The 21,711-nt window shown below is 39.6% G+C and overlaps 1 protein-coding gene across 2 annotated transcripts in view; it reads right to left on the bottom strand.

The window, feature by feature from the left end:
* Positions 1–5,416: 5,416 nt before the first annotated feature.
* The window catches only part of ITPRID2 (ITPR interacting domain containing 2), a 42,026-nt gene continuing 25,731 nt past the window's right edge, over positions 5,417–21,711 (bottom strand). For both annotated transcript variants that reach the window (XM_062004762.1, XM_062004761.1), the window contains exons 12-19: positions 19,556–20,773; positions 17,198–17,278; positions 16,673–16,800; positions 15,530–15,680; positions 14,332–14,397; positions 13,306–13,719; positions 7,080–7,195; positions 5,417–6,669 (exon numbers count right to left, since the gene is read on the bottom strand). In XM_062004762.1, coding sequence (XP_061860746.1) covers positions 7,085–7,195; positions 13,306–13,719; positions 14,332–14,397; positions 15,530–15,680; positions 16,673–16,800; positions 17,198–17,278; positions 19,556–20,773 — 2,169 coding nt within the window. In that variant the 3' untranslated portion in view covers positions 5,417–6,669; positions 7,080–7,084. The remainder of the gene's footprint in view (positions 6,670–7,079; positions 7,196–13,305; positions 13,720–14,331; positions 14,398–15,529; positions 15,681–16,672; positions 16,801–17,197; positions 17,279–19,555; positions 20,774–21,711) is intronic.

Below are 21,711 nucleotides of genomic sequence, written 5' to 3'. Positions count from 1 at the left end.
TGACAGAGTTGGTGAGGCATTCAGTGAGAGCTGTTAGCCTAATAACAGACTAACTTAAATTTCTATTACCAATACTCATCCACCAAACAACAGGCTAGGACACACATACTAACTATATACAAGGATTCATAAAGTCCAGATAAGTGAAAAATATAGCTTTTTCTATGCATACATTCTCTTTAGTTGAGATAATAATTCTTTAGTGCTATAATTTTAAGCATAATCAGTTTAAAGTTACCTTTACCTGAAGACATAAGAAATGATACTATCTGTTCAAGTCTTCCTCTGGGATCTGCAGGTCTCCAGACTATCTGGTAATGTATAGACATTTACTGGTAGTGTATAGACATTTAGTGGTAGGCGCTATCCACCACTGTCCATAGAATACATACATATCCAAAACATAGGAAATGAGTTGGATTAATGAGACATAACCTGACTAGGCAGTGAAAAGTTCCATGTCTAATATGGACTATAGTTCAAAAGGATAGAAACCAAAATTCTGGTACTGGCTTTAGGGAGGTATTTCAGCAGGAAGTCATGCTAGAATTTGCATCCTCACCAAGAATAGGGTAAGTCTAATATAGTTTTAATAAACAGAACTACTGTTATCAGTGTACATAAACTTTAGAATGAAATTACATTATCTTGTTTCCATATTACATCTTTAACATAAAAAATGACTGACTATACTATCGAATTAAACAATTGAAATATAAAATTACATTTCTAATGTAATTTTTTTTAAAAACCCAAAAGTTAAGATATACACAATACAGAGAAGGTGAACAAGGAATGTTTGAGTCTGAGTTAGAAAACTCAGTGTACAAACACAGTCTACCAGGCTAAAAGTGAAAAGTCATCAGCTGGGCTGTAGAGCCTAGTATGCCAAATCAGAACATTTTTTAAATTCTGATATTTGAGTCTAAGACTCTTTAGATGTCTCTTCTTTCTTGCTTCCTCCTCCACCTCAGATGATAGGCTACACCTAAAGAAGTCACAGCACTCCTCAAAATGTTGTCTGCAGCACCCACAGGGCAGCAACCGAGCCATTCAGACCTGCACAGCTGGCACACCTGGAGGGAAGTTCTGGGATTCGGTGACCTGGAGAAGGTGGCTGGGCCACAACTGTTCACTATTTCTTACACAAGTCAGGGGCAGCAGGCATGGGGCTGCTCTGCAAGTAGGTTCAAACCAGGAGCCAAGGGCTACCCCAATTCATTCTGCGTCCTCTCTGAAGGTAGCAGCAGAGCCAGAAGGCATCACAGGAAATTATTCAGAGACTGGTTCAAACAAAAAACCTTCTCCATGCAGACTATGCTTAAATTGCAGAACACATCACCACAGGATGCTGTGGGATAGGACAAGGGGCAATGGGTATAAGCTGGAACATAAGAGGTTCCAAAGAAATATAAGGAAGAATTTCTTCACTGTTAAGGGTGACAGAGCACTGGAACAGGCTGCCCAGATGGGTTGTGGAGTCTCCTTCTCTGTGTACATTCAAAACTCACCTGGATGAGTTCCAGTGTGACCTACTCTAAGTGGTCCTGCTCTGGCAGGGAAGTTGGACTAGATGATCTTTCGAGGTCCCTTCCAACCCTTAACATTCTGTGACTCTGGGACACCAAAACTTCACATGAGCTAGAAAAGCAATTGGATACATTCATGAAAAAAATCCATCAAGGATCCATCCATCCAACCACTGGCCAAGAAATCCTGTAACCATCACCTGCTGAGAGGGGGAGGGCAGAGATGTACCCTCCCCTCCCCTCAGGCTACACTCTTCCCAAAGAGGAGCACTTACTGTTGGCCACTGTGGGGGTAAAGATACTGAAGGGGATGGACCTTTGGTTTCATCAGCTGTGGCTGCTTTTGTGTTACTAACTGCAACAAAACTCCAGGCATTTTGAGAGCCTGTACTGCTATGCAACTTGGACTTAAGAATAACCAATCCCTTTGCTAAACTTTTTGTTTCATTGCTTATACCAGTTCAAAAATATGCTTAGATGTACATTTTCCTACACATCTCTCTACAATAATAAAAGTATTTAAGTACATATTTAAAACCTATATTGTTTAATCTTTCGTAAATGACATTGCCCTTCCCTTGTATTTATGATACTTTTTAAACAAAATCTAAAACTAAGGCTGAACACACAAGATTAAACAAATATTTCTGTAGATGTTTTATCTATAAAAAAATTAAAACTCCTTCATATGTTGTAGCAAGTGAATGATGGAAAACTGGATTACTTTAAAAAAATTAAAATTGAGAAACTGTGCATTATTATACAAAGACACACAAATTTAGAAATATTTGTGAAAGCAGGTATCTGCACTGAAGGATTCATGGTAAGCAGAACAGCTACTCACTACTGAGGCAATTCTTGCTTCTCATCATGCTGTCTTCTCACTGCTACCACTTAATCACTTAACCATCATCCAAGCTTTCTGTTTTCACCCTGTCAGAAAAAAGGGAAAGAGATTTCTGTATACAATATTCACTATCACTCAGCAAACATCTAGGCAGAATTGCTTGATATACAAACTATGTATAATTATCAAATGATTTTGTTTCTCTTTTTTTTTAGGCATCTCTCTTTTATTGTTACAACTTTCATTTTAAGAATTTTTTAAAAAATATATTCTATGGCATAAACATGAAGGATTACCATCACATCTAAAATCACATACAAAATATCTAAGTAAATCTGTATTACACCATTAAGTTTCTTGTTTTCCCTGAAAATCAAATCATGTATTATTTTGATTTAATCATGCTAATTCAGAAGAAACTGTTGCTCTGGACTGAAGCCATCTAACCAGTAGTTATTCTATTTCATGACATCATTCAAGTTTCAGAATTTTAGATTTGTTTCCTACTGAAAAAGCCCTTCAAAAGAGAAAATTTCCAGTAGTTCAGGCATGATTTTGTTTTACATTGCTAGTCATGGCTTGAGTTACTCCAGTTCCCTCTCCTTAATCAGTATCTTTCTGTGGCCAATTTCATTGAAATACATTCATCTGTAGTAAAATAAAATAAAATTGAAGTATTCTGACCTACACTGTATTTCAAGTGTAAGTCATTTGCTCAGCAGTACACAAAATCCAAAGGCAGCACAAACACTGCTCCTTGAGACACAGTGCAATGGTACTGGTGAGCTTCACTTATTGGACTGTGTCAGCAACACTTAATTCTCACCTTAAAGAAGATAGCAATCTGAGAAAACTGGTCCTTAGCAAACGCATACCTTGGGCATCACTTGCCTTCTAAAACCAGGCTGCCAAGGGCACGCACACCACACAGCTTTAGAGAAAGCAGAAGGTACAGGACAGCCTTCCCTCTAGAAAGGTCACACTCAGAAAAAGTGCCTTAAGGAACTTCAAGAGCCCATCAGTTTGTTCGGTAGGGGCAGGGTCACTTTGAGCCCTCTCTCCAAACAGCATTGCAGACACTAACAGCAGCAGGAGCCTCATCCCTTTGTACCCATCCCAGCCATACAGCTGCATCTGTGGCCATCATCCATCTCTTCCTTTTCAGGTCTCACACACATAGTGCTGTGGTCAAGGGGCCACCAAAGCACTACCTCAAGTGGTGGTGGGGGCTGCTCCTGCCTCTCCAGCTATTGCCTCCAGCTGCTGAATGCTGAGATGGCTTCATATTTCAGCAGAGGTCATTTCTGTAGCCTTATGCTGCAACAATATGGGCTAGAAACATGCTTTTTGCTTTTACTCACCTGTAAAAAAATCTCCATGCACTAGGCCCTCAAAGCTCTGCCCAACTTGAGCTGTGCCATTGGCACTTACTGCTCTGCAGCAGGCTAAAGATAAGTCCATTGTGCTGACAAGAGTGACATAGCTGTCCTATACCCAGGGAAAACAGCTAGCTCTTAGGGTTTCCAAAACACAACCCTTGGCTGCCAACTGGCAGCCACAGAGACCACTGTCACAGTGAAGTTTAGGAAAGCATCCAAAATGTCTCTGGCATTACTGACAGCATTTTGTTCACAGTAAATTTGATTGACCAATATTTATCAGCCACTAATAAAGCTGTCTTAATCTGCACAGAATTCATGTCAAATTGCAGGCTGTTAAAAAAAAAAAGACAACACTAATTTGTAAGGGAAGTAGCAGTTTCAATCATTAAACAAAAGAAAAACCATCCAGACTCAGAAAATCCTTACAATTGAACCGACAGTACTAAAGGGCAAGACACCCAGGTTAGGTATGTGTCCAATAATAATGATAGCTGCTCCTGCACAAGCAGAAATGTCAGTAGAGGTTGATAGCAGTTCAGCTTAATTTATGGCAGCAGTGCACTACAATTCTGTTTTGTTTTTAAACAGGAGTTTATAGACACTCCTGTACCTACATAAATGTCACTCAAAAATATTAGCTGGAAGTGTCTAAGAATAGAAAAAAAAGATGTCATCAGGATTATGGAAAAATAGGTGCTAAAAAAATCAATTTTAGTAGTTTTTAGGAATGTCATGTCAAAATGTCTTTATTTTAAACTATCCAGAACCTCACAAATCTGCCTTCCATCAGCTGCATGAAAATACTGGCACTATTTTTCATTTCTAAGGCTACATTAAACATTAGACTGCATTGCTGAGATCAAATATACTTATGAGCTACGAGCTGAAGCACCTCAGAGACGCTGGGATGTTACCTACAATAAACTTGTCTTGCCAGAGCAGCGAGGAGACAGGTTGCTGTACCAATGAAGGATGCTGCTGGCAGCCACAGCTCAATGACCTCCGTGCCCTCAAGTGCTTTCCTCCATCACTCTGCGAGCACCACAGTTGCCGACTTTCTTGGAATGCCACTTTGAGTAGCACATGGATACAGGACCTATGTTAACAGTCCAGTGTGCTAATTAATCTGGCTGTGGGACAAGGGGAGCATCTGCTGCTAAAATTAGCTTTGGGATTGGTGTATTGGTGAAGGAAGGTAACAGGCGCTCGGGTCTGGCTGGCAGTCTAAAATGGAACCCTGTACTCATGCAAGCTGCAAAGGGAAGCAGAAGCCTACTGCAGCTTCACTTCACACGGATTGTCACACATGAATGCTGTCAGTTTATAGCTCAACTTTTAAACATGCAGGATGAGGTTTTCAATAAAGCTGTGGCTTTACTCACAGGGACAAACTCTGAGGAGAGGTCAAAATCAAGTAAATTCTTGGAGCTGCAAGAGGAGCCAACAACTTTCAAGAGTTTGGTTTTAAGTGCCACCATCTGTCTCAAATTTGTATCTCACATTTCCTAAGTATATAGGGTTCCCTGAACACCTGGAAGCTTTCAGAAACCCAGGTCCTAAGCCTTCCTGCTGTTCTCCATTCTGTGTATCATTTAATCAAATCTATGTTACTTATTTTGCTTAAGAGTAAACCATGCACAATGAAAACCATACACAGATTATAGGCAAAATAAATATTTTATTGGTTTAATATACACATATTTTAAGAAATCAGCCCTTGTGTGTCTTTCTAGCACAATTTAAAATCTTATAAACTTTTTCATATAATATTGTTATATTCAAAACTATTTTTTATTAAAGACCTTGAGATAGCGTAAAGAGTTTTAGTAGATGGAAGTGTCAAAGGAGTAAAGAGACTCCAAGCACAGTTAAAATGGGATGTAACATATCCACTGTCTGTTTGACCATATAAAACCTTCAATGACTTCCAATTTGCTCCATTGGAACAAACACATGTTCACTAGGCTAACTGCAAATACACTCAGTGAGGGATGGGGAAGGAAAAGAGATTCTTTCCATTTTCCCCCGTAATACACACAAGGTCATTCATCTGTTCCAAGTTGCACATCCTAATTGCTTTCAGAAGACCAGTACTTTTATTGCTTTTTGGTTAATGTGAAGCAGAAGAGAACTTCTCTTGGTATGACTGGGAGCAGCCAACACAAAGACATAAAACAGTGCTTAAAATAAGGCACTTTTTAATAGAGAGATGGCCAAACAGTATGGAAGCAAAATTAGGAAAAAGTTGTCTTCTACACAAAGATAAGGCTTTCAGTGTCAGAACTTTAAGTAGTTTTAAGTAACCTCATGTCATTCTACCACTCTGCTAATAATAGTAACCGCCTCAAGAACTAACAGCAAGTTTTACAACAGGAGAGTTTCCTTCTTTTGAAGTGGCACTAAGTAACAGCAGTGGAAACCATTATTGGTTGTTTCAAGCTCTTAAAGTGGATAAGTTATTGCACGATAAATACCTCACAGAGGTCAGTGTTCGGGTTTTTTTCTTCTTGTGGGGTTTTTTTTGGGTTTTTTTTGTTTTTTAAAAAAGCCAGGCTGAGCGCATTTGTGTTACTTATAAATTGGTTACGTCTGGAAATCTTCAAGTTTCATGATGCATCACTAGATAAAGAAATTAGCTACATAAAAATTTACATCAGGGACATACAAATAAATACAAAACATTTCATGGTGCCACAGTCTTGTTGATACATTAAGGAAAGTAATGAACTAATTAAAGTGTCTAAGTCTTTAGAGACAAAGTTAAGGAAAGGTACACATCATAGAACCAAGCGTTGAATACAGTAGCCTATCTCAGCAGCTTTAACATCTCCTGAAGCAAAAACAACTTGACACTTTCACCAGCGTATGCCGCCCAAAGCAGAATCCCAGAGCATTTCGGATTACATCCAACCTTACAGGAAAGAAAAAGCAAGACAAATATCTAAATTAGATTTTCAGGAGTCTGGTTGTTATGCTGAAGTATGTACTTTGGTATTTTTCATATCTAGTGCAAGCAAACTACAGAAATCCTCTTGCATGATGTGTTCACAAGCAAAGTCATCACAGAGCACACTGAAACCAAAAATCAAGGACTGCTGCATGAAAGCTGACAGCAGATTGGCCAAACTATAAACCCAGTGACTTCACAGACCTATCCAGGATTATCAGTATCCTCTGTATTTAATGAACTTCAATCTTGATTACTTACATTTCAAGAGGAAAATGCAAACAAAGCAAGGTTTAAATTAACAATGATATTTCATATGATAAAAGAACCCAACAATCTAGTTCTGTCAGATTCCCAGAGATTACCCGTCGTACCAGTTTCATGGCTGCGTATCTTGTTTTGCAGTTGCAGATCTGCTTTGGGGTGATACAGCTGCTAACAATCCACTTACTATTTCTCGTCTTATTTCACCAACAATAGATTCCTTGATCTGAAAGGGATTAGCCAAAGTTTTAAGGTCAGTAAGTTACATAACCAATGGATTAAAAACTAAATGATAATGCAGATACATTTGTCATTATCAACATATGAGAACATACACCACCAAAAAGTCAACTTTCAAAACATACAAATGGAAAAACCTAAGTAGGTTTCTCTTGGAAAAATAACTAAGTAATTTAAAGTTCTCACAAATCATATAAATGCAAACCAAAGTAGATTTATTTTTCCAGATGGCAAATATATCTTATGTTTTACACTTAGGATATCTGATGTTTCAACCATGCAAAGCTGTAAAAATAGCCTTTCAGCATATATACATCAAAAGCACTCCAGTTGCACTGTTTTTTGATGTTAGCTGTTATCTCTGGAAAATACAGGGCCAGTATGCCTCATGAATGGATTATGCAGTAGAACAAGTCCAGGTCCACGAATGTGAGCTGCTGTTTTCATATAAATCAAAAGGAGACAAATGCTAATTACATACTTTCATCAGCAAAGACACAACTTCAACAGTTGCTCACGTCATCAGCTGGCCACTGGGACATGATCTATGCCAGCAAATAATATTTTTCACAGGACTGTGACAAAGAATTTACCCTTTAAGTTTTACAAAAAACAAACCCAGGAGTTACTACTACCAGGCACCCAAGTGGCTGAGGCTAGAACAAAGCAAAAGGAGAGCAGTAAATGAAACAAAGGAGAAAGGGAAGCAAAACACAGTTCTACAAGAGCACATTGTGATGGAAAGGAGCAGGGCATGACAAAGAAAAATCCTATGGGCTGCTTGCAAGTACAAGAAATATTTGGCACTAACTCATTTGTTGGACGGTCTTGAGGGACAACTAACAAGTCGGATATGGTTCCAAGGACAAGGGAGGACAACAATGGTAACAGACTATAGGAGCTAGAAACCAGAGCCTGGCCATCAGCATCACTCACAGAAGCACTCATCAGCCCAGTTCAGCAATACAGCTTTCCTTTTCTTACGATAAGGGAAAATAATTTTCTGGCATAAATAACTGATCTCAGACTAAAGAAAATACCGTTCCAAGTGTAATTTCAAAGTAGCTTTCAAGTGCCTGAGTAGTTGTAATGAACATGAGACTAGATGCCAGAAAAAAGACCAACTTTCTAATTTGGGTTTTGCCAGTAACAAATCCCTTCATGTTCTGATGCCCCATCAATGCCATGGGAACAATATTTACTCAAACTCAGCCTTCCCAACGGCTGTGCCGTGTTTGTACAGCCCTCTCACCATCTCAATGAACATCTTGTAATTATTATCTTAAGTCTCCCCTCTTCCTAGTGCGTCAAAAAGATTAAGTAACAACGTCAGAAGGGTGGCAGCAGCATTAGCAACAGGTTAGTTATCCCTTGTTCTCACTGGCAAGCAATTCAATCCCTAAACCATTAGTGGCAAAGTTCCTTGTTTCATTACTACTTTGCATCAAGCAGAAATTCAGAGACTACAATACTATTGGGAAACAGGTTTCCAGTTGGGTTGTTTGCTGATTAACTGACAAAAGCCGGCGTGTAACAGGACATGGTTTAATGAAGGCCACAAGACCTGGCGATGTCTATGTCGGTGTACACACAGACGTACAAAGCTTTAAGACTTCTGTGAATGCAGTAAGGGCTTTGGGATTTAAAAACAGTCAGTGGGAAAGGTGCCACGCAGTACCCCAGCTGCCTGGCAGGCTGCTGTCGGAACAGAACCACGCTGCTCTCTCTGCTTTTCTTCACCAGTATCACAAAGAGTGGGTCTGCAAGCACACTACAGTCAGTCATTCTGTGCCCTTCTCTCCATGGACAGACAAAAATAAGCCTCACTTTCCACAGAAAACTGAGAAAAGCTTCCCAAATTAGCAAGCATATGGTCCAGTATGACAGACAGTCTTGTGGCAAGGGGGAGACTGGAAGGGCTCTTGTTCTATTCTCAGCTCTTCCAACTTCTGGTTTGACCTTGGTGGATCACTTGAATCCTCTGCTTCTCAGCTTCCCACCCAAGTGACAACAAGGCAACCCTCTGTCGCTTCTTTTCACTGCCACTGCTCGCTCCCTCCTTTTCAGACTCCTCAAGGTCATTCCTGCATGGTGAGCATAGCATCAATTCTGGCAGTGACTCAGTCCCATGAGGGTGTCATGACAATGGCTAACACTTGCCTTTTCCATCACAAATTATTTAGGGCAAGGTGCACCCTCCATTTGCTCTGCAGAGGGCACAGCCTGCTGCCAAAGGCTTTCTCCATATAAAAGACAGAAAGCAGTCAATGAACACTCCACTGGTATTTTTAGCAGCTGAATAAAAAATCCATCATTTGAAAGCAAAGAACCCACTTATTTAACGGTACATATAGTACTACCTCGATACAATACTAATATTCAATATGGTATTATTAACACAGTACATTCATGCCTAGCTTTACTACAGTAAACTAGTGATTTTTCTCCCTATGAAAGAAATATCATAACTGTAATATTATGTTGCTGCTAAATAATTAATTGATTAAGAGTGAAATGTGCCACAAGGTGAAACATGTGACACCACATTCTGGAGATGGGTATTCTTCACCTACTGATGGAAAACAGGCACAAGGCTTTTCACAGTCCTCATACTCCTGATCTGAGACATATTTTCTATAATTAAGAAAACTATTTTCTACTCTTGTTTTCTTCATGGCAGCAGACGGTGAGTTTTCATGTTCAAGATAGTAAGATGAGGAACCCAACACCTGCATAAGGGAAGTATGAACAGCCAACAGACATTTTTGGTCAATGCTGAGCTAACATAGATTTGAATGGAAAACAGAAAAGCAAAGATTCTCTGTCAGACCACCTCTCTGTGCCAAATGGCAAGGACCCATTACAACCTCTTAAAACACATGTTGACAGGAATATATTTCTCTAAAGTATAACTTCATTAAATGTCATTTACAATGGAGAACAATACTTCTCTAATAGTTCTCCAGAAACAAAACTTGCATTGCTCTTCAGCAGAAAGCTTTTTAATCTGTCATATCTTTAAAACTGCAGAAGAGCAGAGTGAGAGGGCCTGGTGTCACTCCTAGTGACAATGTGACCTAGAAGTCAACCAGTAAGTGTTTCATGCAATACTCTAGTGGAGGCCAGGCCTTATTTTCATGAAAATAACAGTGCCACTGTTTTATGTTTTAACATTTCACACTGTTAAATGCTTTTCTTGGGGAGTTAGTCCATTAATGCTAAAAGTTGACACCATAGGTTTATTCAATGCCAGCAAATAGTTACAGGTCAAAGGTCACATGCATTACAATCCACCCAGGCAGATTCTGAAACACTGCCTGACTTCTCTCCCCAGCAGCTGCAGAGAATGGAAGGAATAAGCAAGGGTCTAACATCTGTGAATGCATACATCAACAATACATCCTACCAGATTTCTTTCAACATCGAAACTGGAATCCCTTTGCTAAAAACATGCTACTTAAGGGAGATAGATTTCAATTTATGCTCTGATTTAGCTCTTATGAAATACAAAAGACTTTCCTCAGCAGTATTTAGTAGCACATTCTGGCTCTGGAAACACTGCCAGGTGCTTTGAGTCAACGCATCTTCACCCTGACCTACAAAACTTTTCATGCTGAGAATCTGAGCCGATATGAAACTAACTGCCAATGAAGTTAAACTGAGGGACAATCTCTCTGTGTGCTCAAACATTTACAAAGTGAGTCAAGCTCAGTTATTTGCTGACCATTCATCTTTGAATAGTAGCCTCTCAGTTCAGTGCAGATTCTTTCAGCATTACAATGTCATCAGTGCCACACAACCCAAAGAACAATCTCTATGAAAAGAGTACAATCTTTATTTGCTATGAATTAATGAAGTTAAAGAGGAACTTGCACACAGGCAAACTTTAGATAAAATATTAACTGAAATAACCCTGTACATTGACTCCAGCTTTCTTTATTGTTTCTGCTGCTTTTACAGTATATCTGAATTATAGCTCTCCCTCCTTTCTCTTACAGTTTCTTCTCTTGCAACTCTGCACCATGACAACACTCCTCTGACACACAGATTTTTACAGAAAACATGGATACAAATGCAGTGTCTTAGCTTCACTTCAGAATCACTACCAATGTGCAAGGTGTGATAAATATCTCATGTGTAAGTCTTCTCTAAGCATTAGGCAAGGAACCCCTTTAAGAAGGCAGGAAGGGGGGAAAAATGGACCAGAAAGAGAGAATTTGGTATATCTATTTTATGATATCTCCAAAAGAAGGCCTTTCCTAACACTTCTTCCAATTTTAACTATTTTAAAGAAGATGGTAGCAGGAGGGTGATGCAGAAGGGAGATATATAAAAACTGAATGCTTGCCCCCTTGCCTCATTCATTCCTTTGCTTTTGAAATACATGTAAAAAGTTGTAATCTCATAAGCTCCACTGTAACAATCAGTTATGGCCAGAATACATTCAGCTCCTAATGCTAAACACAGTAATGATGAGGTTGTCAGTCTGGTGGTACCTCACCATGAGCTGACAGTGGTACTAGTGGTATGCTTCCTTCCACAGAATAATGCCACTTTCCATAACTCTTCCCAATGTCTCTAATGAGGCTATTGATGGGGCTAAGTATTATTCAGCATCATGAGGCTCCTTGATGAAAGCTGGTCTCCACCTCACTGCCAAAATTCATTTGCTTTTAACAGCAGTAGTTCACTGACAGTTAATGCTTGTGGCTATGCATTATTCTTTGCACTTGAAGCTCCAGTTATTTATTGAGTTACTCAAAGACAAACAAAAGTAAATACCTTCACATGCTTCCAGACATCATATTCTATAAGAACACTCCTTAGTAATGCTTTACTGCCTCATGATCTCACTACATAAGTGTAAAGTGCCTATGCATAGCAAAGCCCACGGTGAGTCATCCAAGAAAACATCTCCATTTTGCAGAGACAGACACAGCAGAGTCTTGTGGTCAGACAATGAGTAAACAGATACCTTACGTCTCAGTACACTCTGCCTCTTCCTGCACTAAGAGAAAAGGGTGAAAGTGTGGCAAATGATTCCTCTGGGATCACGGCTCCTGCTTCACCATGAGATGAGTGGCCTGCCTCTCATCTGTTTTAAAGACAAAGCTAAGGCAAAGCTGGTTCCAGTTAAATCAGTGCCTCAAGGCAAGCAGTCCTGGATGGTACCACAGCGTTACAGCCTTGTCTGTTGTACATTCCTGAGCATGATGCCTCTCCTGGCCTTTTGAGTGGTTTATGGCAGAGCCATGCAAAAGCTGCAAAGGACAAGCCAAAGGCTAAGAGTCCAATGATCCTCAGCTACAGGCTCAGTGGTCCCTCTCCAGTGAAGCAGAGGAAATAAAACCCACAGGTTCTCCATCCCCATTTCTGTATTCACAGCTGAGAACTTACTTAGTCCACTTTCTCACAGGCACTGCTTTCCAAAAAAAGGTTATTTTGCTTCCTTTTCCCATTTATGCTATCTACCAAAAGGCTTTCTGTTATGGCAATGACAAACAAAACATGCAGTTTTAGTCCCGTTTTGTAATCCGCCCCATAGGAAAAAATAATAAAGCACCTTTCACTTTCAATTACTGCCAACAAAACTAGTCCAACAGCATTAGTCAAACATCAGCCTTAAAGTCTGAAAAAAACCTCCCATCGTACTTCAGCTTGATTTGCTTAAACTCCCACAGTCCTTAGTGGTTTGGGGTAGAGAGAATGGGGAAGTATTTTTAACATTTACTACAGAGTTGTTTCAGAAACAGTATTTCACCAACCAAATTAACTCCAACCTGGCATTTCAGCAAGCAAACACAACAGGGAAATTTTCACTTGGGAATCTGAAATACTTGTGTTTAACCAAGTAGCAGAGAAAGCAAATTCCTTCTCATCCAGACTTACCACTGCAACTAGTTCTTAATCTACATGCTAAACACTATCACTCACCTGTGGCTTGAGTATCTAGTGACAAACTCTGAGCCTTCAGAAATATTACAGTAACAGTATGGAGCTTTGGCTTATGAGGGAAGAGAAAACCCCAGAGGCCAAGAGTTTAGGTTTCAGTAAACACTGTTCAAACACCCTAGATCTCAGCCCCTTCCTCCTCACCTCCCGTATGACTTGCTGCAGCTCCTCCTGCTCCACCGTTTTGTGGATTTCATCAACCGAAGGCATGAAAGGGACTTTTTCGAGTTTGTGTTCCACCTCTGGTGTGGAGTCTGCAAGCTCTTCAGAGCCTTCTGCCTGCTGTCCAGCACTTGGTCTCATTGGAGGAGTTGGTGTTAAGGCAACGGAGGCTCGGTATAACTTCTTGCTTTGACTCTTAGACTTTCCTGTAAGTTCAGAGGATCCAACACCAGCTTTTCTACCAGCGTGACTGGAGCACACTGATGATGAATCAGAGTTTCCATGGGAGAATACAGACTCTGTACCCTCTGCTGGGAGAGTTTCCAGTCCAAGATCTCCCAGATCTAAACCCAGTTCAGACTTCAGAAATGACTGCTCTCGAATAAGTTCGGAGACCTAAGGATTCAGAAAAGAAACAGTCTTGAATTGCCATATTAAAAAGTCACATACAGACACAACTATGCTTTCTTGTTATTTATTCAATCATTTACTCATTCCCTCTATGTTACAAATGTAACAAATACAGTTATAAAATAAAAATATGCTTTGCCTTTATGACTGCAACAAAAGGGATCATAAAAAGGAATGGGCTTTTTTGAAAGCCAACATAAATACAAATTGTGGCAGTTCCCCAAGCCACTGACTTTTGCAATATTGATGCATCCTGCCAGAGGCATTGACAGAGACACACGTAAAGGCTTGATTTTGTTTTTCTTTACTGAAACAATTAAAGTTTGTTCTTTCCTTTCTGCAGTCTTTCAACTACTTGTTTTCAGTACCATAAAATGCCCAGAAAAATAAGAAATCATTTTCCCCAGAAAACTCATCAGGTAGTCATTGTATCAACCAAATGCAAAGGGAAAGTGCAGCTTTTCTAAACAGAACTACTCAAGTGAGTAAAGTATGTCCAAGATTCTGTATTAAATGAATCTCCTGCAATTTTTTTTAAGAAATCCCTTCTTGATTTTTTTTTGGTAGTAAAGTATACAGCATATAGCAATTACTTACTGGTTCAATGACATTCAACGGAGAAGGGCATGATAAATTATCAGCACTTCTGCTTCCATACATACCCTGAAAAATTAAGTCAAGTTAATGCATTGAGGATTTTTTTAGAGCTGTCAGAAGCTAATATATAAACACGCCATGTCTCAGACACTTTCTGTAAAAGCAGAAACTTGGAAACAGGAAGCAAAGCTGGTTGGAGAAAGTTTATTTCAGACCTTTTTAAAGCTGTCCCTCTTCTATAAAAGGATTAAAAAGATATTTATATGGTTCAAAGAATGCAAGTTTGGCTTGGGATCACAGTAATATCATATTTTCCTGTTCTTGGGTTTAATTTTTTTTTCCCATGACAAAATACTGAAGAGGAAGATGTGGCCTGTGCCTGTGCTGCTTCTGCAGAAGAGGATTGGCTATGAAAGAGGAATGAAACCCAGGAAGAACACACAATACTTTTAGTCTGTGTTTCTTTTGTTTGGCTGATGATAGAATTGCAGCAGGAAAAAAGAGGAACAGTCTTCCACTGAGTGAAAAAGGAAGTATATCACCATGCTACCAATAAACATATGTAAGTCTCTCTTTTATCCCTGCTCTTGTGCTTTGGATGGGTTTGTGGGAGCAGAGCTTCTCCCATTGTTTGACAGGGAGACACACATTCATCTGAAGGAGCTACAAAAGGCAATGAAGGAAAACACTGAAGGTGACAGCTGGATTTTCCTGTTTCTTTGTTCCCTTGATTGGCAGAGTTAGAGTGAAAGTACACTCCATTTCTAGGGAGAGAAACACTGTGCATTTTTCACCTCTCTGTCCTCATTTCACAAGAAAAATCAGTGAAGTAAAACTCCATAGAGACCATCACATCCTCCAAGGATTCTAGACAAGAATACTGCCAACCAAAATGATGATAATTCAGTGTCACGATGAGGAAAAAGAAGAAAGCACTAACAGAAGAGGTCTGAAATCTCAGACCTAAAGTCTTGGAAGATATGTATTGGTATGTATTAACACTAAGAAAGTCCTTTTACTCACATATCTTTTCCCAAAGACAAAACACTATCTGAAAATAATAAAATATGACCCTTGATAATACACACGGCATTGTTAAAATCCCCAAATACCATCCCACTGTAAGAGTTTTAATCATTACGAGTTATTAACATTACATTGAGAAAATGTGTGTTATTGTTGCAGAAGTAATGCTTACTACGTGTGTCTGAGGTCTGTAAGGTGAAGACATGTGCAGACTTCTCAGCTGGTCTTCCAAAGCAAGTAGACGTTCTTCTAACTGCATCTCTAACTCCTGCAGCTCCATGCGGACAGACTTTCTCAAGCTCTGTAGCTGATCAGCTTCGTATCTATACCCAGTCCACCACAAAAAGAACAAAGGCATTCAATGCATTCAGCTGCACAACACAAAGGGAGAACTGAGTAGGACAGTCCCATGTGTAAAGGACTTCATACAAGGTAATTCAAAGTGCAACCCAGAAAATTTCTCTTTCATGGAAACGTCACCTGAACACTTGGATGGAACAGAAGCCTCACTCTGTTAATAGAAAATATATATCACTTCAGGGAGAAAACTAAACATAGTGTATGACTGAATATTCTCCAGCATTGGCACTTATACCTGTATCTAATCCAATTTAAGACCAGTAACAACAGAAATCAGTGCAATACAGTGATCACATATTACTTATCCTATATGGTTCTACATTCTCAAGCACAGTCACAACCACGTTTTGGCCAGGATGCCATTGTCTAAGAAGGCCAACCAATGTCTAACTGTTTACTTTTAATGTGGTTAGTCAAGAGATGATTCAACTAAAGTAAATATATAAGTAGTTTTGAAAATTGTTCTAGATCAGCGGCTGCAGCAACTCACAGAGACTAAATATGAATGTCATCTGTAGCCTTCTGATGGCCACTGTAAATTGGAAAAGCATTGGAATGCTAAAATGTTCGTACTTTATTTAAATATACAAAGGTGGGGGAGGGGGTGGAATCTAAGCTGAACGACTTCAAGGTTTTTTCTCCTCCAATAAATATCTTGTGTTGAAGTATCCTATGATAAAAGTCCTTAAAATCTACAGCTGTAAAATCATTTTAGAAAAAGGATGAAGAAAAGAATCATCAATTGATGAGAACTAAGGATCAGAAAAAACAAAGAGGAAAAAAACCTGTAGAATGAAGAAGTACAAATAACAGAATAAACAGGTTTTTGAGAAAAACTCAGCTTCAATCTCCTGTTCAAATTGAAACTAACAGATTCCTTGCTCTGATTTCAGGGGCAGCAATACGTTTCCTGAAGTGACAGAGTATTTTACGGTTTTTTAAAACTATCTTTTACCTTTCCTCTTCCGTCATGTGCTGATAAACTGTTGTCTGTTGACGTAACATGGTCAATTCTAAATCCATCATTTGGGTTCTGAATAAGTTTAGATTTCGTCTTACCACTTGTAGTTCCTGAAAAGTATTCTGGGGAGAAAAAAATAAAGGCACTAAAATAAATCTGGATCATGGAAAAATTTAATCAAAATAAATCTTGATCCTATAACCACATTTGCCCACATGTGCCCTTTGATTCAAACAGAACCTCAGCAACTTCAGTATAGTGCAGAGGCTGCACATTGTGGACTCACAATAATTCAAGAAAACAATGTTTTTAGATAAATCATTCAAGCAAACACATGAAAGGATTTCCATGTGTTTAGATTAAATCCTTTTTAACATTATTTGCAGCACAGAGTCATCTGTTATCTATTGAGAGAAAAGATAGGGAACTGCTCAAAGTTAACACAATCTGTGACACATTTAGGATGTTTCTTTGTATTTTATTTTGACTAATTAGCACTGTGTGAACAGGGATACTTACTTCATAGAGAGGTAGAATGGATGATCTCTGAGTAGTGTAACCAGTGGCAGCTGAAAGATCCTGACCCCTCATCACTGGGTACTAGGAAAGAAACAAACGATTTGAAATCAGAAAGTCAGTGACCAACTTCATGAAGTTGTCTTCTCCAAATGTGCAGATGCTCCAAAAGCAGTCACTGTTAAAAAACAGTTACCTTTCTGGCTCTGTGATTTCTGCTGTCTAAATATTGGATCAGTAAAAAGAAACCTTTCCAAATGGCAACACTGGCTTTTAGTTGAAGCATGTGCACCAAAGCTCTGTCATGCCAACGTGCTGCCAGTGAAAAAACAAAATTAATTCTGCCTGACATAGTAAGTAGGAATAAGAGTTTTTCTGCACCAGACAGTTTGTGCTTGAAAACACAGTAGTCTCAATTGTCTTAGCCAATGATGAAAAGAACAACTCCAAAACCAGAAGTGAGCAAATTAAACTGTCTCATTTTCAAATCATGATCACAGTCACATTTGTTGTGGGGTTTGTGCAGTTTGTAGTTTGGCGTTTTTTGGTTGATATTGGTTCTTAATCTCACTACACTGACTACATCCAAAAAACCCTGTGTGCAAATGATCTCTCATGAGAACAAGATTGCTGAAGAAATTCTATTTGCATGTTTCATCAACATGTGAAGCAACAAGATAAAATTCAGGCCCTGTTACATGTAGAGACATGGCACAACAAAGAATGGTAGAAGCAGCAAAAACATTTACCCTTTCACACCTGAAACAGGCAGCCTGTCCAAAATAATTTTGAAAGAATTCAAAGGATTATTGACACACTATGGAAAATCTGAAGCATGTCCATTCATCCAGAAGAGTTTTGCTCAAACATGATCACATCAAGGAGATGGTTTGATTTTCCTCTCCCAGTTTTTCTGTCCCATCAGGAATTTATCTACTTCTCTTTATTCCTTTCTAAAATTAGAATAATCTATTTGAAATATCTCAGTATTTTCTTTATCTGCTGAGTACGCTGTGTGCTACATCCTATGTGTGCAGGAAAAAGAAGTACCAGAGAATACATTTGCATACAAACCTCTGCAATGAGGAGGATCGAGACCCCAGAACGGAACTAGTGTAAATAAAATGTGCTGGAAGCAGAACAAGTGGGCTAGAAAATGCTAATATCCTCTCCATTAATCCTATTTTTTTTTCTTTAATAATTGAACCAGCTTAAGCATGAGTTCTGGATGTAATACAGAGTATTCCTCTTCAGTAGCTTTAGTTAGCATTGTACATGCAATCAAAGTGCCATAGCACCCTGTAACCTTACACAAATCAAGGCTGCAATTTGTACACATGAGGGAATTTTACAGAAAAGGCTAGATTCTGCAAATGCTTCTTCCCAGGCATACTATGTACTACCCTGAGCAACAGCTGACTTAAAACACAGTTGACTGCAGATCTCCAATGCAAGGCTGGTTACAGCACCAAAGCTCTCTCCAAGAAGCAGGGCCAGCTGATAAAACCAAAGTCAGGCTGGGCTAGCCTCTAACTTTTGACAAGTGACAAAATAAACAAAACAAGAGAGGTCTAAAAAAGGTCCACTACAGGCTGCCACACACAATATGGTGCAGGCAGACACATGTTTGTTCTGGAGTATACCTATAGAAATTATTGAAGCCCTACAACTGCAGAGTCTGCAACTGCTCTGCCCATGTAGCCTCCTGCACCAGCTTGAAGGCTCCAAAGTTGAATCGCCACCTAAGAGAACAGCAGTACAGGACTGGCAGAGGAGGAACAGATGGAAAACAGGAGGGAAAGAGCAAAAGGTGTGGCAGAAACCAGTAAAAAAAAATGTGCTTGCATTTTCATGTATTTCTCTTCTGAGTGATAAGATGGATAAAATTTCACATGCTCTGACAAAACTGATTCTTAACAAATGTCTGATAATGTCAGGAACATGTTCGCTAGTTCTGGAGTTCAAAGTGTAAAAGATGGACATGAAATAGCACAGAAACTTATAGAGATCAATCATAACTGACAGCATCAGTGAAACCATGTGACTTCCAATGAAGAAAAACACATTTCTACCATTTGGATGGGAAATATGTCAAAGAGGAAGGAGGTTAAAGAACTGTCAATATGTATTTTCAAATCTGAAGCTAATGACCATCACCTTAAAAACAGTGGAGAACTGAAGAGATAATCATTTGCCACTTTAAACAGAAACCCTAAAACAATAGCAAATAAAATCTGCATAAAATGGCATTTTTTCCTATCTGTTGCACTATGTAATGGAATAGTAACGTGAACATCCTGGTTTTGTAAGGGTAAAATAAGAAGTCCCTGTGCTCAGGGACAAAATTTGGCTTCCTCTTACCTGTGAGAGGTTCTGCAGAGAGTTTCTGATGTCATGTAGGACTCTGCGCAGCTGCATCTCCACAGTGGAGGGTGGGTTGATGGCGTGAGGTCGGTGAGAAAATCCAGCATGCCTTGGAGAGAAGGGACAGCTGAAGGGGACAAAGAACGTGTTGAAGGAAGAGCCAGAGATACTTGGAACGCTGTGGGTGCTCAGTGTCCTCGCGTGCTCACAGAGCGGTCTGTCCTGCCACTCGAGGGGGAGGGAGTGGAGGGAGCACGTTGACTGAGACATGTGTGCCGGCGTGTGCAGTGGGCAGCTCTGTACCCTGGTAGGACTTTGTTCCTCAAGCAGTCTGTTGGGTCCACTCTGAGGTACTTCTTTTTTGGAGGATGAAGGTGCAATGAACAGTGTGGATTTGCACACTGGCTGGCTAGTGGCCGTCTCATCCTCACTTTTGTCATTCTTAGATGTCACCTTCTCATCTTCCTCCTCACGTGTGTACTTGTAGGTGAAAGACAGAGGACTGCACAGTGTCTCTTTTCCTGGGTTTAACTGGACATTCACAGAGGACACCACTCTCACTGGATTCAGCAATGCAGTTGGGAGAGACTGAGACCGTCTTAGAGGATAGCCTGATTCAGCAAACCACAGTCTCTGCTTCCTCAGGAGATCTTTTGACTTAAGTAGTGTGCGGCCAGCCCTGGAATCAGATGTGCTGACGATCCTCATCTCAGCTCTTTGCAAGGCAACGTGAACCCTGTCTATTGAAGACGGGGAGGAGCCACCACCTTCCAGAGATGCCATTGACTTGAGGATATGGTGAGTATGGTACTGAGGAAACTCAAAAACACTGTCTTCCTCTAGCGGGTCCATTTCTTTTTGTTCACTGGAAATGTCTTCCTCTTTAGAGCTGACCTTTCCTTGCACTGTCTCTGATATTTGAGATGACTTGCTTTCTCCTTCTTGATTTTGCTCAGTTTCATAGTCAATATGTTTTCTATCTTCACTCCTTCTGTTCTCAGAAGGTATCCCTACCTTTTGTCTCTCTAGTTGAGAGACAATATCCTCTTCATCATCATCATCATCCTCATCATCATCTTCCTCCTCCTCAAACTTATTGAAACAGGGCAGTTCCTTGGCTACAGGTGTCTTCTGTTCCTCACTATGCGATGTCACGGTTGTCTCACTGTCACAGCTGTCAGCACTGCTTCCCATGCCTTGCAAAGACTCCTGAATCTAGGAAAGATATAAGCCAGAAAAGGGGTGAACATACAAGAGACTGAATTGCTGCCTTCTCAGGAGTTAGGCTAAGAGCCCAAGTCCATATGCATTGGGCATTGTGGTGGGGAGCAGAAAGAATGCTGCAGTTAGCATGCAAGAAAAAACAGTGAAGGAGAATAAAGAAAGTATAGTATCAAGTAAGTTAGAAGCATATTGAAATATGGCAACAAAAGGAAATATGGGTTTTTTGTTTTGTTTTTTAAAGCCAACTATTTGCATATTTATTTTATTTGAGAGTAAATCAATGGACTCTTTGTTGCCAGAGGAATAGAAGTGTCAACAGAGCGAAGTGCAGAAAGAGTAAAATGCTAGTATTCTAGGTAGCAATGAGAACAGGATAGCAGGACGGTGGTACATGGTATCGCCCATATATAAAGGTTCAGTTGGTGCTGAAATGAAGGCTGGTGTTAGAGAGTGAATATAGAGAAATGAGGAGAACTGCAGATCATAGTGAAACTAGTGTCACAGGGCAACACTAAGAATGGGTAAAACACTTTGCCCATATACTCAGCCTGGTTTAAGTAATAGAATTGTTTGAGACTGAGAATTTCACATTAGGCTACTAAATCTCTATTGAAGACAGCATTCAGTACTATGTCCATTCTTCCTTCCATTCTCCTAATACTTCTTCCTCTTTCCATTCTAAATCACAGTTTAAAACGGTGCACATGTATGAAGGAGCTGCTAATTTAATAAATAACAAATGACAGAAAAATCATCTATGAGAAAGGTAAAAAAGAGATCCATGGATTGCAAAACATATTCCTTTGGCTGGTCTGATTAGTACATCTACAAGATGACAAGACATTCCCATAAGAATATGTGGTATAAAGTATGGTCTTGGAAGTTTACCATAGCTAATGCATGAATAAGAAATGTAGGGAAGCTTTTCC

Source organism: Colius striatus, chromosome 11 (assembly GCF_028858725.1).
Source record: "Colius striatus isolate bColStr4 chromosome 11, bColStr4.1.hap1, whole genome shotgun sequence".
Lineage (NCBI taxonomy): Eukaryota > Metazoa > Chordata > Aves > Coliiformes > Coliidae > Colius > Colius striatus.
The sequence above is the reverse complement of the archived record's forward strand: the minus strand, read 5'-3'. Positions and strand labels throughout refer to the sequence as shown.